The sequence below is a fragment of the Felis catus genome, chromosome B4 (genome assembly GCF_018350175.1).
Source record: "Felis catus isolate Fca126 chromosome B4, F.catus_Fca126_mat1.0, whole genome shotgun sequence".
In the NCBI taxonomy this organism is placed as follows: Eukaryota; Metazoa; Chordata; class Mammalia; order Carnivora; family Felidae; genus Felis; species Felis catus.
Window position 1 is genome coordinate 95,656,803 of NC_058374.1, and position 16,455 is coordinate 95,673,257.

At 40.4% G+C, this 16,455-nt stretch overlaps 1 protein-coding gene across 4 annotated transcripts in view; it reads right to left on the minus strand.

Moving 5' to 3' along the window:
• The window catches only part of TSPAN8 (tetraspanin 8), a 54,892-nt gene that overhangs the window by 13,501 nt on the left and 24,936 nt on the right, over positions 1-16,455 (minus strand). For all 4 annotated transcript variants that reach the window (XM_023257239.2, XM_003989042.6, XM_045062072.1 and 1 more), the window contains 2 exons: positions 5,421-5,483; positions 218-355 (listed from right to left, as the gene is read on the minus strand). In XM_023257239.2, coding sequence (XP_023113007.1) covers positions 218-355; positions 5,421-5,483 — 201 coding nt within the window. The remainder of the gene's footprint in view (positions 1-217; positions 356-5,420; positions 5,484-16,455) is intronic.

The following is a 16,455-nucleotide window of genomic DNA, read 5'->3' on the forward strand; positions in this document are numbered from 1 at the left end:
GAATGAATGAATGAATGAACGAATGAATGGATGAATAAATGAAATTTCTCAGGGTACCTCTAATCTAAGCTAAAAATAGTGCTCTCTATAATCAAACTCTTTAAACAAAAGTTAAAGTTTCATCAATCTTGGCAAGTTCTTTTGACAGACAACGGGGATGGGAGATAATCCTCCCAAGTCTGAAGACTGAGTATTTTGATTTGTCTGGAGAACTCACCAAAAGAAGCATGCAGCGGCTTTCTTTCACAGCACCACAGCATCCCAGGAAACCCAGAATCATGATGACAGAACCCACAGCAATCAAGATATTCACTGAAACATAGGGGTTAGTGCTAGCATCCCCAGGGCTGAGAATCTGAAAATAAGAAAGGAAATTAATGACAGAAAATCCCTTTCTTTGGTGTTTGTTTTTCAACAAATATCCATTGAGTACTTAGTATGTGCCTGACCCTATTCTAGAACCTTGAGATACTTCAGTGATCTAAACAAGCAAAAATCCTTGCCCTTGAGGAGCTTACAATCTATTGAGGTGTTACTTATCTGAATAACATTTCCAACTTCCATGTGGTGTGGAAGAAATATAATAGGCTTTTAAAATACCAATTATTTTTAAAAGCTTAGGACGAGTACTTTCACCCATGATGTGATCTTTGGTTTGCATGTTTTGTGTTTTATATGTAAGAGTAGCATTGTAAAGCATGCATTTTTATGCCAATTTAATTATCTAAATTAGAAAGGCAAATTTCTCAAACTACTGACAGACGCGACAATATGAATGAATTTCAAAAAACATTGCGGTGAGCTAAATAAGCCATATTCAAAACTGTACAATTCCATTTATATGACATCCAAGAACAGGTAACTCAGAAATCACAGCGGTGCTTGACTTTGAGCGAGGTAGGAAGGAAAGACAGAACTGACAGCAAAGGGATAGGAGGGAACACCTCTAGGTTTATAAAAATGCTTTGCATACTGACTGCAATGGTGATTACAGAGGTCTATATATTTGCCAAGACAAACAAAAACATTTAAACTAAGAAAATAGGGTCGCCTGGGTGGCATCTGACTCTTGATTTCGGCTCAGGTCATCATCTCACGGTTCATGAGTTCGAGTCCCACTTTGGGCTCCACAGCTGACAGCACAGAGCCTGCTTGGGATTCTCTCTATCCCCCTCTCTTTCTCTCTGCTGTTCGCACACTTGTGCTCTCTCTCTCTCTCTCTCTCTCTCTCTCTCAAAATAAATAAATCAACTTTTTAAAAAGGTTTGAAAAAAAAACTAAGAACATAAGTATAGTTCTTGATATTCCATATAATTCTATCTCCTTGTTCCCAGAAAGTATAGTCTGCAGAGTCTTCCAGAAACTCTTTATTTTGCCTGTTAAGTAATGGGATATTGAAGAAAACGTCCTAGAGCTCTTCATGTTGGCTTGGGCTCCCCATCTTCTGTAATTCAGTTCTTCTCTCCAGCAACACACATACTGTCCTTCATCACCTTCATCATCCCCTGCCTCAATCTACCGCTTGTCCTCTAGCTATATCACAATCAAAAAGTGAAGCCTTGTGCCTGTGTTATACGTGAGTACTCCATGTGGCCCATCTGTCTTGTATGATCTCCATCTACTGGGCTATTTCCAAGTGGAACACTACTTGTTAGACTAACTCAGAGACTCTGCCTCCTAGAATCTGCTGCACAGCATGTAAGTTAGCTCCCTTAACAGGAAATACAAAACAACAATAACAACAACAAAAAACAAAAACAAAAAAACTACTGATACTGATGCATACATTTTTAAAGACTTTAAAAATCAGCTCATAGCCTAGAGGAAAGCTTCATTCAATGATCAGTGGAAAGTAATGTGTTGAAATTGTAAAAGCAGTAAAACAAAGATTTATATTCTAGTCAGGGTCCTTATATATAACTAAGTTTATTATTTATCCCTGGAATAGTCAACTAACCCTGCTGGGCCCCAGTTTCCCATTTATAAAGGAAATTGGGTCAGCCTCTGTGGTATCTAAGGCCTCTTTGTCTCTAAAAGTCTATGCTTACAGACAATGTTTCAACTTACAGATTTAGAAAGCTTGGTTATGTCCCAAAGACTTTTTTTTTTCAGGTTTTTTATTTGTTTGATATTTGTTTGCTTGCTCATATTGGAGCTAAGAAATCAGTTTTGTTAATAAAAACATGCATGACATCTGGGTCAAAATAGATAATGACAAGAAAAGGAAAGGAAAGGGAAGGGAAGGGAGGGGAAGAAAAGAAAAAAGAAAAAGAAAAGAAAAGAAAAGAAAAGAAAAGAAAAGAAAAGAAAAGAAAAGAAAAGAAAAGAAAGAAAAGAAAAGAAAAGAAAAGAAAAGAAAAGAAAAGAAAAGAAAAGAAAAGAAAAGAAAAGAAAAGAAAAGAAAAGAAAAGAAAAAAGAAGGCCAGCATTAGGAAATCCACTCTACCCCCTCACCATCAAATACCCCTTCACTAGAATGTCGTGGCTGGTGCAGGCAAAACTTAAGGCTTCTGAGAGGAATAACTCACTGTCTGAGTTATCAGAACTCTGCTTAGATAGGCCAGATATAGAAATAACAGGCCAAATATCTACAAGTGTGATGGATGGTGCAACCAGCATTTATTCAGCAGGTAGTGAAGTACTTCCCTAAGACTGGTCTGGGCAGGGTGACCCCCTGCCAGGTACTACTGGCCAGAAAGCAGTGTGTTGGATGCCTGGAGGTCACTGTTTCAAGTCCAGCTACACAAGTGGCTATTCTTTTTCAGGCAAGAAATGGAATCTGAGTTCAGCTGTTTGTTCCAGGAGAGGCACAGCAGAGTTTTAAAAGCTGTCTTGGATGAACAGTGTCTGTGTGTATTAGGACAAGGGGAGAATTTCTAATGGCTGAACCTTGATCTTTGGATTATAAGGGATCTCCTGGGACAAGAATGACTGTCCATAGACTTTTTTCCCTGAGGAAAAACAAAGCATCCTTATGAGAGAGACATTTTTAGCACAAAGAGATACGCTAGAGGTTGTGCACAAAGACCTCCCTGACATTCTTCCTTTCTGTGTTTATGCTCATGCTTTTCCTTCTAAAACTGTTGCCTTTGTTTTTCCACTGCTAAATTCGGTTTTTTGCAGTCTTGATTCTTTGTCACTGACTGCAGATAAAGACAAATCAAGCCAGTTTCACAGAAGTCAAGCCGGTTAATGATGTCCTGGCAGATAAGGACTTTTATTCAGGGCGTGACGCTGACAGAACGCAAGAGTAAAAATGTAACCGAAGATGCTGCCTAGCTCTAGTAATTCATTCGTGTCCCCGGATGTGGAGTCCCACCCTCTCAAGGACAGCAGTTTTTCTCTTAATACATTCAATGTGTGGAATTTCTTAACAGACTAAACACCAAATTTGTTTACCAGAAGCACTTGGGGGAAAGAAAATGTTCCCACATCAACCAGAAATAAAATAACATAAATAAAATACAGGCTGCACACATATCTTAAAAAGGCCAAAGCACCCTCTCAATAGGTGGCTGTTTAATCTCTGTGCTTAATTATGAGTTCCAAAGTCAGATATCCGCTTCTAGATAGCAGAGATTCAGCGCATCTTCAAATACCCTTCTAGCGTTCAAACCCAGAGCCCAAGCCCACCAGGAAGCCACAGTTAACATTTACCAGTATAAAAAAATACATCAAGTCTGGATGGACTAGGGTATTATCAACTAGTTGCTACACCTGTCTCCCCCAATTTCTTCATCCTGGGTAGGCACAGAATGAGGAAGCAGCTGTCACTGTGATTCCCTAGTTTCTCTAAGGGTAGAAAGCAATTTTTAAAAAGAGAAGACAGAGAATGAAGGAAGGGAGGAGGGGAGGGAGGAAAGGAAGGGGCAGAAAAGCCACCCAGTTTAGGAAAGGAATCAGAACAGATGTTAATTTGTTTTCAATCTTTCTTACAACGAGGCTGTCTCCAAAGGCATTCAGCTTAATCATGATGTAATAAGTTTTTACAGAAAATACATTACTTTAATTGCTGGCTTGATATATCTTAATGATTATCAACTAAGAATCAAAATTCCTCTTACAGAGAGAAATTTGATTTGGGCAAATAAATACCTTGAAAGTAGCAGTAGAAGATGTGATCCTGAATACTGGCAAGAGCCCAGACAACAAAGAACAAGGGGACTACGGTGCATACGGTTAAGAACAGTAATTTAGGAATTTTGTGAGGGTTGGGTGGAGGGAGTGCTCCTGAGAAGAAGGGAGAGAGGAAAATGGGAGCAGGAGAGCCAGGAAACAATGCCAGGTACTATGCCGGGGAAAACCAAGAGAAGGGCCCTACTCGCCCTCCCCTTTTCTCCCACACACTCTCTTTCCACCTTCACAAATGTGTGCGTGGTATGGAACAGAAACAGCACACGTGCAGTCGAAAGACTGGAGCCAAAATTGACTCTATGAACTAAGCTTCCTCCAGACCCGTGGAGATCTTGGTAAGAGCTTTGCCACAGGGCGTGGAATGGTGCATGGTGAAGGAAAGAGGCTCGTGCTAATCTTATCTAGAGAGCAAGAAGCTGGACATCCCCAGCCAGCTGCTGAGTCACACTAGTGTGACCAGCTTCTTACTGCTATAAGGAGTTACCCTCAATGCCAGTTGATGCAGGAATTGCCAACCATCGTGGTACCTGTTGCCTTTAAAACACAGATCCTGGGGCGCCTGGGTGGCGCAGTCGGTTAAGCGTCCGACTTCAGCCAGGTCACGATCTCGCGGTCCGGGAGTTCGAGCCCCGCGTCGGGCTCAGGGCTGATGGCTCAGAGCCTGGAGCCTGTTTCTGATTCTGTGTCTCCCTCTCTCTCTGCCCCTCCCCCGTTCATGCTCTGTCTCTCTCTGTCCCAAAAATAAAATAAACGTTGACAAACAAAATTTTTTTAAAAAAATAATAAAAAAAAAAAAATAAAACACAGATCCAGATTCTTCTTCTCCAAGAGAACTTCTCACCTTCTTTACTTTTGGACCAGCCTCCCACCTTGGGATCAGCCAAATGATTGTCAATACCTCGTATCGCAAAATTTGTTCTTGATGTGGAGGAATGGTAGTCTGTACCCTCCAGCCACACTTCAGCCTGGCCTATGCAAGTAACAAAGGAGGCTGATTTCCATTTTGGCCCCTTCAACCCCTACTTTCACGGCAATCTCCCTATCTTTGGCATAACACCTCTCCCGTCTCCAGAAGGCTTGATCCATGCCTAGCAAAGTGCCAGGCACACAGTGAGTGAGTGATCTTGATTAATTAAACTGAATTTTTAAATGATAAAATCACATACCAGCACAAATGACTACATGAGGCAATCAAGGAATATGCTACAGAAATATTTACATTATTATTGTCATTACTTTCATCATAAGAGAAATAAACTGTTTTGGAAACAGAGAAGCTTCTTTACCTCTTGACCGTCTTTGCTTACTCGTACCCAAATCGCTATTGCCAGGATCACGATGCCACATAGCTGTAGAAAGGGAAAAAAAAAAATGTTAGACAACCAAGGCAAACTGCAACTCTGATTGAACACACTCCCAGCCTTCCGGTTACGATGGTTTATCATTAATTATATATTACCACCTAAAAGAAAATCTGGTATATTCACATGCAGGTAATTACTAAAATGTTCTGCTGTGACTGGTAAATTTGATAAGAATAATTCTTTTTCCTGCCCATGATCCATTCATGGGTCTACAGACAAGAAATCATCACCACTACAGGGGAGGGGAAAAATGATTTTTTCATGTTTCAACTCGAACTCTGTTTTCACTAGATTGTAATACACAAAAGATAAGTCACAACAGCTTAAAGGCAAAATATCCTTACTAGAGCCCTGGGTTTCTTTCTAAGAAGCTGTCTTGAACCAAAAAGGAAGAAAATAACTAATTATCAAACATTCATTCAAGATTCAAGAAGCAAGAAATCAGGATAGACAGGGAACAGTAGGACATCTGACAAAATCTGCAGGTAAACAACAAGGGTTTACAACACTTTTTGTACCCAAATAAACTCTTTTAACAACCAGCACTTTTAGGTTGTAAAGCTTACCCAGAGAGGAAGAACAATGAGCGACAGTACTTAAACTCTTAAATGCATTTAATGACTTTACCAGATTATTTAATTTGGACCAAAGCCAACACATAAAATGTGAAACACATTTTACTTTTGTGTAAAGAAAACCCTTGTCTTTCAGGGTTTGGTTTGCTTTTGTTTCGTTTCAGATATATATGTTGCAGCCTCGAAAAAAAAAAAATCAAAGATCTATTATCAAATAGAGATGTTGAGAACAAGCTTGGTAACATAACAGACACAGGAGGCTTTGCAAGACTTTCTAGACTATTCCAGCCGTATGGTGCTCTGACGGAGAAGTGCCCGAGTCCTCTGAAGCCCGGTGACCTTGTAGTATCATTGCTTTTGTGCATGGTTGAGCCATATGCTTGGAATGTCAAAACAGCAGTTTCACTTTTTTTGTAATGTTTATTTAATCTTGAAGGACAAAGAGACAGAGCATGAGTGGGGGAGGGGCAGAGAAAGAGGGAGACACGGAATCTGAAGCAGGCTCCAGGCTCCCAGCTATCAGCACAGAGTCCAACATGGGGCTTGAACTCATGAGCTATGAGATCATGACTTGAGCTGAAGTCAGACGCTTAACCGACTGAGCCACCCAGGTGCCCCCAACAATCTCACTTTTTCTTTTAAAAAAAAAAAAATTCAACGTTTATTTATTTTGGGGGCAGAGAGAGACAGAGCATGAACGGGGGAGGGGCAGAGAGAGAGGGAGACACAGAATCAGAAACAGGCTCCAGGCTCCGAGCCATCAGCCCTGAGCCTGACTCGGGGCTCGAACTCACGGACCGCGAGATCGTGACCTGGCTGAAGTCGGACGCTTAACCGACTGCGCCACCTAGGTGCCCCCCAACAATCTCACTTTTAATGGTGTCTCATGAAGCCTGCCGTGGAAATAGAGTCAAAGCCTTTGGGACTAAGACATACCATGAGCAGCTGAATAAGGGCAGAATATCTGTGTTCACTAAAAGATCTCAGAAAACATCATCTGAGTTCAAACCCTTTCTTTCAGGTAAAGAAGCTAGAACCCTGTGAGATAACAGTCACATCCTGAAAATATGGCACCTCTCCTGATCCAATCCCGCCCTTCTATGTGCCCCAACTCTTACAAAAGAACAGACGCAGTAGAAAACCAAAGCTCTTTCTCAAATCGCCAAATAACCTATACAGTTTAATGATCTTGTAGGCACACACTCGCACACACTATAAAATACAAACCGCTGAAAAGACAGCTTTAGAGCCTGAAAACCCTCATTTTTTTCCTCCTGTTTTCCACTAAATCCTAATTTCCCTTGCAGATGGAGATAAATGTTCATTTTAGCAGTTCTGTGTTAATAAGTAAGTCTATAAAAATTTATGTTGAATGACAATGAGACCCTCTGAGGTTTTCAGTAATCTACAGCAGTTGGATTTTTGTTATTCAATTTGTTCACTGATATTTTCTTTCTTTTCTTCTCAAGCAGATTTACACTGATTGCCTTAATAGTTGGCCTGGCTTTTAGCTTAACTGAAAATAGTATTAATTATCCAAATAGGTATTATAGTTATTATCGTTATCTGATATTTATTTATGAGACTATCAATGAGAAAATTGTAGGAGGTCCTAGAGACTAAGACTGTGGTTTTTTTAAAACTCTTAACTTTTTTGCTTGTTTCTGTGTGACTTTTTAGTTTACTTTTTCAATGCTTTTAGATCTCAAATCATTGAGAAATCTTATGAAATCAACTCTATTTGCTCCTCAAATGATAACTTTTAGTCTTCTCAGTCACCAAAAGTCACCTGTAACATTCATTAACTTTAAAAGAAGGTGTATCAAAATGAGACACTATTGCACGCCCACTGAAATGGCCAAAATCTGAAATGCTGACAACCCCAAATTCTGGCAAAAATGTGAAGCGACAACAGGAACCCTCCCATTCGATGCTGGTGGAAATGCAAAATGTCACAGCCACCCTCAAAAACGGCTTGGCAGTTTCTTACCAAACTAAACATGCTTTTACTATATGATCCAGCAATCATGCTTCTGGGTATTTATCCACACAAAAACCTGCACAAGGATATTTACAGCAGCATTGTTCACCCTTGCTGAAACTTAGAAGCAGCCAAGATGTCTTCTAGTAGGTGAACAAATGAATAAATAATCTGTGGTACATCCAGACAAGAAAGCATTATTCAGACTTAAACAATATAAGCTATCACATCATGAAGAGACATGGAAGAAGCTTAAAAGCATAGTACTAGGTAAAAGAAGCCAATCCGAAAAGGCTACATACTGCATGATTTGGACTATATGACTCTCTGAAAAAGGCAAAACTATGGAGACAGTTAAAAGATTGGGGGTTGCTGGTGGGGGGGGGGGGGGGACAGAATGCAGAGCTAGAGCACAGATGATTTTTAAGGCAACAAAAATACTCTATAAAATATTATAATTATTGATACATATCAAGGCCGTTATATATTTGTTCAAACTCATAGAGTGTATAAAACCAAGAGAGAACCCTAATGAAAACTATGATCTTTGGATGGTTATGATGTGTCAATGGTGGCTCGTCAATTATAACGGATGTTTACTGCTCTGGTGAGTGACACTAATAACAAGTTAGGCTATGCATGTGTGAGGGTAGGGTATATGGGAAATTTTTGTACCTTCCTCTCCATTTGGCTGTAAACCTAAAACTGCTCTAAAAAATTAAGTATTTTTTTAATGTTTATTTTTCTTTTTCTTTTTTTTTTCCCAACGTTTTTTTTTTTTTTTAATTTATTTTTTTGGGGACAGAGAGCGACAGAGCATGAACGGGGGAGGGGCAGAGAGAGAGGGAGACACAGAATCAGAAACAGGCTCCAGGCTCTGAGCCACCAGCCCAGAGCCTGACGCGGGGCTCGAACTCACAGACCGCGAGATCATGACCTGGCTGAAGTCGGACGCTTAACCGACTGCGCCACCCAGGCGCCCCTATTTTTATTTTTCTAAGAGAAAGAGCAAAAAGAGAGAAGGAGACAGAGAATCTGAAGCAGGCTCCAGGCTTCGAGCTGTCAGCACAGAGCCCAATACAGGGCTCAAATTCATGAACTGAACGGTCAGATCATGACCTGAGCTGAAGTTGGATGCTTAATCAACTGAACGACCCAGGCACCCCCCCCCAAAATTAAGGTTTTTTTCCTAAAGAAAGAACATCCAATTATTTCAGAAGTCAAGAGTATTTTGCCCAATTTCAATCTTTACAATTAGATCAATTTTCTTAGAAATCTTGAAGGCGGGCAAACTATCATTTCCATTCCTATCTCTCTATTTTTTCTTCAAACTTCCTCTTAAAAACAGAAGAAACAAATGTTGAGAACACGCCATTCTCATCTTTTTGAAGATATTGGCATGTAAAACTTAGTCTTAAAGATATAAAATTATTAAATTTTATGCTGACTGACTTTAAAAGTAAATTGATTTTCTGTAGAGAATAATCATTCCAGGGGCGCCTGGGTAGCTCAGGTCATGATCTCACAGTGTGTGAAGTTGAGTGCCAAGTCCAGCTCTACACTGAAGTGCAGAGGCTGCTTGGGATTCTCTGTCTCCCTCTCTCTCTGCCCCTCCCCCATTCTCTCTCTCTCTCTCCCTCTCAAAAAATAAATACACTTTTTTTTTAAAAAAAGGAATAATCATTCTAGAGTCATGATTGATATTAACCTATGTTATCCCAGTTGTTAAAGACTGGCTATCATAATGGTTCTTTGAGCCTTTTTCCAGTTTGGCTTTGGGCGTTTGTCTCCAGCCTTCTTATGTTGTTTAAATAATTGAGAGTATAAATCAAGAAATAAGTATCCAGCTCTGTCCTACTTTCTGTTGATCAGGTTGTAAAGGAAATGAGTAGATATTTTGGGCCTCTGAGCCCAAAGTGGATGTGGCAGAACAGGCCTCCTTCCCCCCAGTGCCCACCTACTGGCTTCTCTTTGAAGGAAGATCATTGTGGTTGCTACTCAGCTCTCATGAGACCTCTTTCTTTTTATGAAATTAGGCTGCATTTTGTCTGAGCCAGCATTCTAAAAAATTAGGTAATAATTTTGGTGTTTGCTTTTGAGCATGCTATGGACTGAATTATATCCCCCCAAATTTACATATTAAAGCCCTACCCTACAGTTTGACTGTATTTTGAGATAGGACTTTATGAGGTTAATTACTGTGTAATGGGGTTCTAATCTGACATTACTGGTGACCTCATAACAAGAGGAAGAGACTTCTGTGTCTCTGTGTCTTTCACTTTCTCTCTGCATGGACGCATGGAGGAAAAACCATGCGAGGACACAGCAAGAAGGCAGCCATCTGCAAGCCAGGAAAAGAGCTCTCACCAGAAATCAAATTGGTTGGCACCTTGATCTTGGACTTCTAACCTCCAAGATGGCGAGAAAATAAATTTCTGTTGTTTAACCCACCAAGCCTGTGGTATTTTGTTATGGCAATCCAAGCAGACTGAGACAGGAAAGAAGCTGAAAACTACAAAGCGTCAGGAAGAAAAATGGAAGCACCATCTAGATCAAGGATAAATGGCACAGAACAAGCTGATTTGTCCTCTTCTCTGATAGTGTGTCCGCCAATCATCCCTACTCCTTCCTCTCAATTCTATCTTTTTTTAAAGTTTATTTATTTATTTGGGGGTGGGGGGCAGAAGGCAGAGAGAGAGAGAGAAAACAATCCCAAGCAGGCTCTGTGCTGTTAGCACGGAGCCTGACACAAGGCTTGATCTCATCAGCCGTGAGATCATGACCTGAGCTGAAACCAAGAGTCAGACTCTCAACCAACTCAGCCACCTAGATGCCCCTCAATTCTGTCTTTGGATTTTATCACATTGTATTTGAAGAGTGTTGCACATGGAGGGAAGTGCATAGCACTATGCTATGAGGGAGCATGGATTGTGAGCTACATCATTATTGGTCCAGAATGGATACATTTTAGATAAGCTTAGGGGAAAGCTTCCTAAAAGTTTATGAAAGAATAAGAACACACCCAAATGGATAACCTGGAAAACTACAAGATTTGTCTTTATGGTAATCCCAGGACACTAGACACCATGATTACAGGCGGTGAGAATCTCAACAGCCCTAACATTTTAAGACAGTACTAACATTTTAGGAAAGTTGTCAATTTTCAAGTTTCTTCTTCTCTTAAACATTTATTTAAAAGTCTAGTTTCATTGCATGGTGGTAAGATAATGCAGAGTGTGCAACTGTTGCTTATGTGAATTTTTTATATTAAATTATTTGTTTTCCATTTATTGTATCCTCTTCCTCAGGAATACAAATTGCCCTGGTTTTCCATTCTCTGTTCTACCGTCTTCCTCCACCTCATTTATCTCTTTTTGATTTTCCTCTGGGAGAGCTTCTCAATTTGGGATTCCATATCACTGTATCCATTTCATGTAGTTTCTGGAGTGGATTTTAATTCTATCATTGCATATCGGGTTTACATGAACCATTTCTTTATTGTATCCATTTTCCTTTTCTTCCCATTCTATGCTTTTCCGGTTAACTTTTTTCTTCTCTCATGGTCTCTCTCCTCTGTTTCACAGGGAGTTATTATTTTCTGGCATTGCATTGTGGAGACCGATTTCAGGATCCTTCTTCCACGATGCTGGAGTGTTTCAGGGATGTGTGCTTGTCCTCTAAGGTTTCAGAGGGACATTCCCTGTCACTTGTTCCTCAGTCCTTTTACTGGGACTTGGGCTAGATTTTCCTTTATTCATCCTTGAATAAGATGAGACCTTGTCTGCTATGTTATTCATTGAGAGTAGGGTCTGCCCTTCGCCTCACTCTCTAACAACGTGGGTCATGGTAATTCTCAGACTTCCTGTTGGAGGAGAGGTCACTCTACATTCTCTCCACAGCCATGGCCTACTGCAGCTCTGATTTACTGACAGACACGGCCTTCTGCCACTCACACACTGCTTTTCTGCTCTAAACCAGTGGAGTCAATTAAAAACTTCAATTCTTAGCAGGCTCTGCCTTCATGGTTTTTCTATCTTCAGCCCCAAATGACTGGTATTTATTGTAACAATGAGTATTAAGTACACAGCAAAGTGTCTCTATAGTCGCATCCATGGGTATCTTCTAAACCTAGTAAGTAAGCCAAACACCCAGTACAACTGCTGCAAATTCTAATTTCAAATAGCTCTAAATGTAGAGGAAAGAAATCAAACACATTCCTTTCTGACATAAGTGGGGTCTGGGTGAACGTGCTTCGGGTTATCTTTGCTGCATGAAAGCACACAATCACTAAAATTTACATAACTTCAAAATAGGTAAAGAGAGATGTTCAGCATTTGATTAGCACCCGAATGTTTCTGAATCATAAAACAGATGCAAATTCAGGGATGTTTTTATCGCTTTGTGTCAAAAGCACAACTGCCATGGCAGTAACACCTGCAGACCTGAACATACGTTTGCAGGGCCCCCCGGGGGGCAAGGACACAAATCACAGACGGTCCACAGACCACAGGTCTCTATATTGAGAAGTTAGAATTCACAGTAATAAACATATATAAAATGTTTCCTAGCTTCAACCTTGACAAGGGTGCCCACTTAATGACCTGGAAGATGAGGTTTGATTTAGAATGCTCTGACTCCTCAATCTGCTACCAGCAGCTGGTGGCCTGGGGAGAGCCAGCCCCGCCCAGGCCCTCACTTCCGGTTCCATCCTGAACTCTGAGGGACATGATAGGAATGAGTGTGGATACCTCAGTGCAAGCCAGCTCTGTTACAACCTGCTCCCCTTCTGCCAAACAGCCCCCCCCCCCTTGATCGCTTCAGGAGAAGGGCCTGTGCAGACTCTGGAAACAGGTTTGGAGCCATTTGGGAAGGGAAATTCGGGGTCCCAAATCCCCAAAGTGGAGGCCAGGCTCAGAGTGAGCATAGTTCTGTAGCCCCACCGATCCCTTGCCCCATGAGGCAAGAAGAGGACCAGAGTAGGGCTAAAATAATACTTAAGTTTTAAAAGCCAATGAGGTATAAAATGTTACCATACCAGATTCTAATACTTAAAATGAAAAAGCAATATAATGGTTGGAATTGAGGAAACTTGCATTCATTGAACTACTATTGCATGACGGTCCTTGGTTATAGGCTTTCAGAAAGTATCTTATTTAATCTTCACAATTAACTCTGCTGGATAAAATTATCATCCTCATTTTACAAATACAGAGACTGGGGCACAGAAAAGTCAAGGGACATGTTCCAGGCCACAGAGCAATGTAGAGTGAATTCAGGATTTGCATCTCAAGTCGGCTTACAAAAATATGCTTTCTTTCCATTCCCCTAATTTGTAATAGAAGAATTTCTGCCTTCATCATAATTCTTGCCATCTTATTTCCTCCTCTGTTTCAAACTCCAACATTGGAATTGATTTATCACTGCACAGAGTACTTTCATATTTTTGTCTCATAAAAATGTCTATACAACATTGGTCAAAATGTCCGTTTCTCGGACATTTCTTTTGCGTTGTTCTGAGTTCTTTCCTATGCATTAACTCAATCAACGACTTTCCCAGCAACGCCATGAGGTAGATACTACTATGATCCCCAGTTTTAAAGATGAAGAACTTTAAAGCACAGAGAAATTAACTAATTTCCCCTAGGTCACACAGCTAGTGATGAAGGAGCTGAGGTTCAGTCTGAACTCTCAACCACTGGGCTTCCATGTTGTAATTCTACACTGGGCTTCTGTCATTGTTGTAATTCTACACTGATGGCACAGTGTCAGAAAGCCACTGTATATAAAAAGTTCACACATTCTAGCCACAGTCAAGTCTTTATCATGGGAGATTTCAACAACTGACAGGATGTAATATAATTGGGCCTGATTGTTTGTTTGTTTGTTTCTTTCTTTCTTTCTTTCTTTCTTTGTTTTTTGGGAGAGAGAGAGAGCACAGGAGTGAGGGAGAGAGGCATAAGCGGAGAGAGGCATAGACAGGAGAGAGGAGTACTAAGCAGGCTCCACACTCAGCACAGAGTCCAACATGGGGCTCAATCCCACGACCCTGAGATCATGACCTGAGCTGAAATCAAGAGTCAGAAGCTCAAGTAACTGAGCCACCCAGGGGCCCCTGGGCCTGATTTTTTAAGGTTCCCCTATCTCAGTTATGTCTGCCTTAACTCTCTTCATTGCTCTCAGCACAGCCAGCCAAGAGACCCAGGCACCACATAAAATACAATGAGGAATATCAAAATTCTGGTTCCTGGACTCTCTCCAAGTTCTGACTTCCTTCTGCTCTCTTCACACTGCTTCACACACTGGCTTCCTGCAGTTGCTGATACATTTGGTTTTTACAACCTGGCTTCTCCTTCTCCCCTTACCTCATTTGGGATTGGTAATGTGGCTTCACTCTGCTTTCCTGCACACAGGGCTGGCCTCTCTATAGCTCTCTACTTCTGGCAGGAGTTCCACTGCATCCCTGGGCTAACGGCTGTGTCCCGTGTTTATCTGGACAACTACCATATCCGAGCATCTACCATATGCCCCAGCATCTACCATATTCCCTCTCAGATATCTGAGAGGAGCACAAGAAAATTTGGGCGTCTCATCTGTTCACACACAAGACTTGGAGAAATAGACTTTGAACCTGGAATTTATCCATTCTCTACGGCACCTTCCATTCACTGTAACTTACATCAAATGCTAGCATCAGTGATTAAGAATGATTTCTGCTTCCACGTGTTCTTCTTCAAATGCTAATTCTGACAAATGAAAATTGCTGCCTATTTATGTGACATATCTCAAGTTCTCTCACAAAAGAAACTGGTATGTTTAGCTTACACGACCATATGCATATCTCAGAGATGTTTCAACATCTGGCCCTACTTTGCAAAAGCTTAGTTTTGCAAGTTATACCAGAAAGAATGCATTTGAAAACATAAAGCCATGGATATCTATAAGAAAACCACATCAGTGGGACCACTAAAATTTTTACTTAAGTAAACATTAGGAATGTGACAAATCGCTAATTTCCTAGGAAGAGTCATAAAATCCTAACTGAGAACTTTGGGCTGGGGGATAGAGGGGAGAATAGAAATAGCAGTGATTCCCTAACCTCAGAGACCCCTGCTGTCTAGATTTTGAATGAGAATATTGATGTCACCTGTTGGCTGAGAAGTTATCATTGGTCTTTACCACCATTGTTCTCACTCAAAGACTACATTTCAAGATATGTCATATAGAGATTGTAGGTCATACCAATATGTTGATGAAAAGAACAAAGCCTTTTACCCCAGCGAAATTAGAAATGTCTAACTGAAATATAATGCATCAGAAAGACTTTGTATTCATTATCAGAAAACAAAGAGACAATAGCAACCATAAAATAATCAGAGGTCCCCAGGAAAGCAGTGACAATATCTAGGTTCAGCATGGTACAGATCTCTAATCTTACATATATAATCCTAAACGTATAGCATGCCCCTTTCCTAATGTGCCTTTATCATTTCAGTTTAAAATTCAGATCTATTTCAAATTCCCAATTAGCTATTTAATGAAACATTGACCTCTGACGTATTCATAATAGCAACCGGCAATTTATATGCTGTTTTTATGCAACAAATATATTTTGATGATTTCATGATTTGAACATTGCCACCAGTTTAGGCACTTTAGAACATCTTATTAAGGAACATCTTATTAAAATAGGAGCCATGCATTTATTAGCATTTTCACATTTTGGTTGTTTAAATGGCCCATGTACATTGTGTACCATAAAAAGACAATGGTCATAGTTTCTTAAAAACAAATATGAGGACTTCTTGAAGAAAAAACTGATTCCAGGGGTGCCTGGGTGGCTCAGTCGGTTAAGCGGCTGACTTCGGCTCAGGTCATGATCTCACGGTCCATGAGTTCGAGCCCCGCATCGGGCTCTGTGCTGACAGCTCAGAGCCTGGAGCCTGTTTCAGATTCTGTGTCTCCCTCTCTCTCTGCCCCTCCCCCACTCGCACTCTGTCTCTCTTTCAGAAATAAAGAAACCTTAAAAAAATTAAAAAAAAAAAACTGATTCCAGGTATATTGCAGGAACTAGTGAAGTAAGCCTGGAACATCTTTTCATACCAAATGGGGAAGAAGTTATGTTGTTGAGATCATGTCAAAAGGTCTCACTGAAAATACTCCCCAGTGGTCAAAGGTAAAACAAATTGCACATCAACAAAGATAAGAATGGTGATAGAGTTTAAATCTACTATATCATAAGGCTACTTACAGAAATACTTGCTTATTACTGTTGTATGATCCTGCAAATTAACTCATCATTTTGTTAAGTGAAGAGTAAGAAGCCTTTATGCTGCCTTTTTTTTTTAATAAAAACTGGATACTACTGGTAACCAATCAGTAAATGCCAAGTTTCTCTTTATTG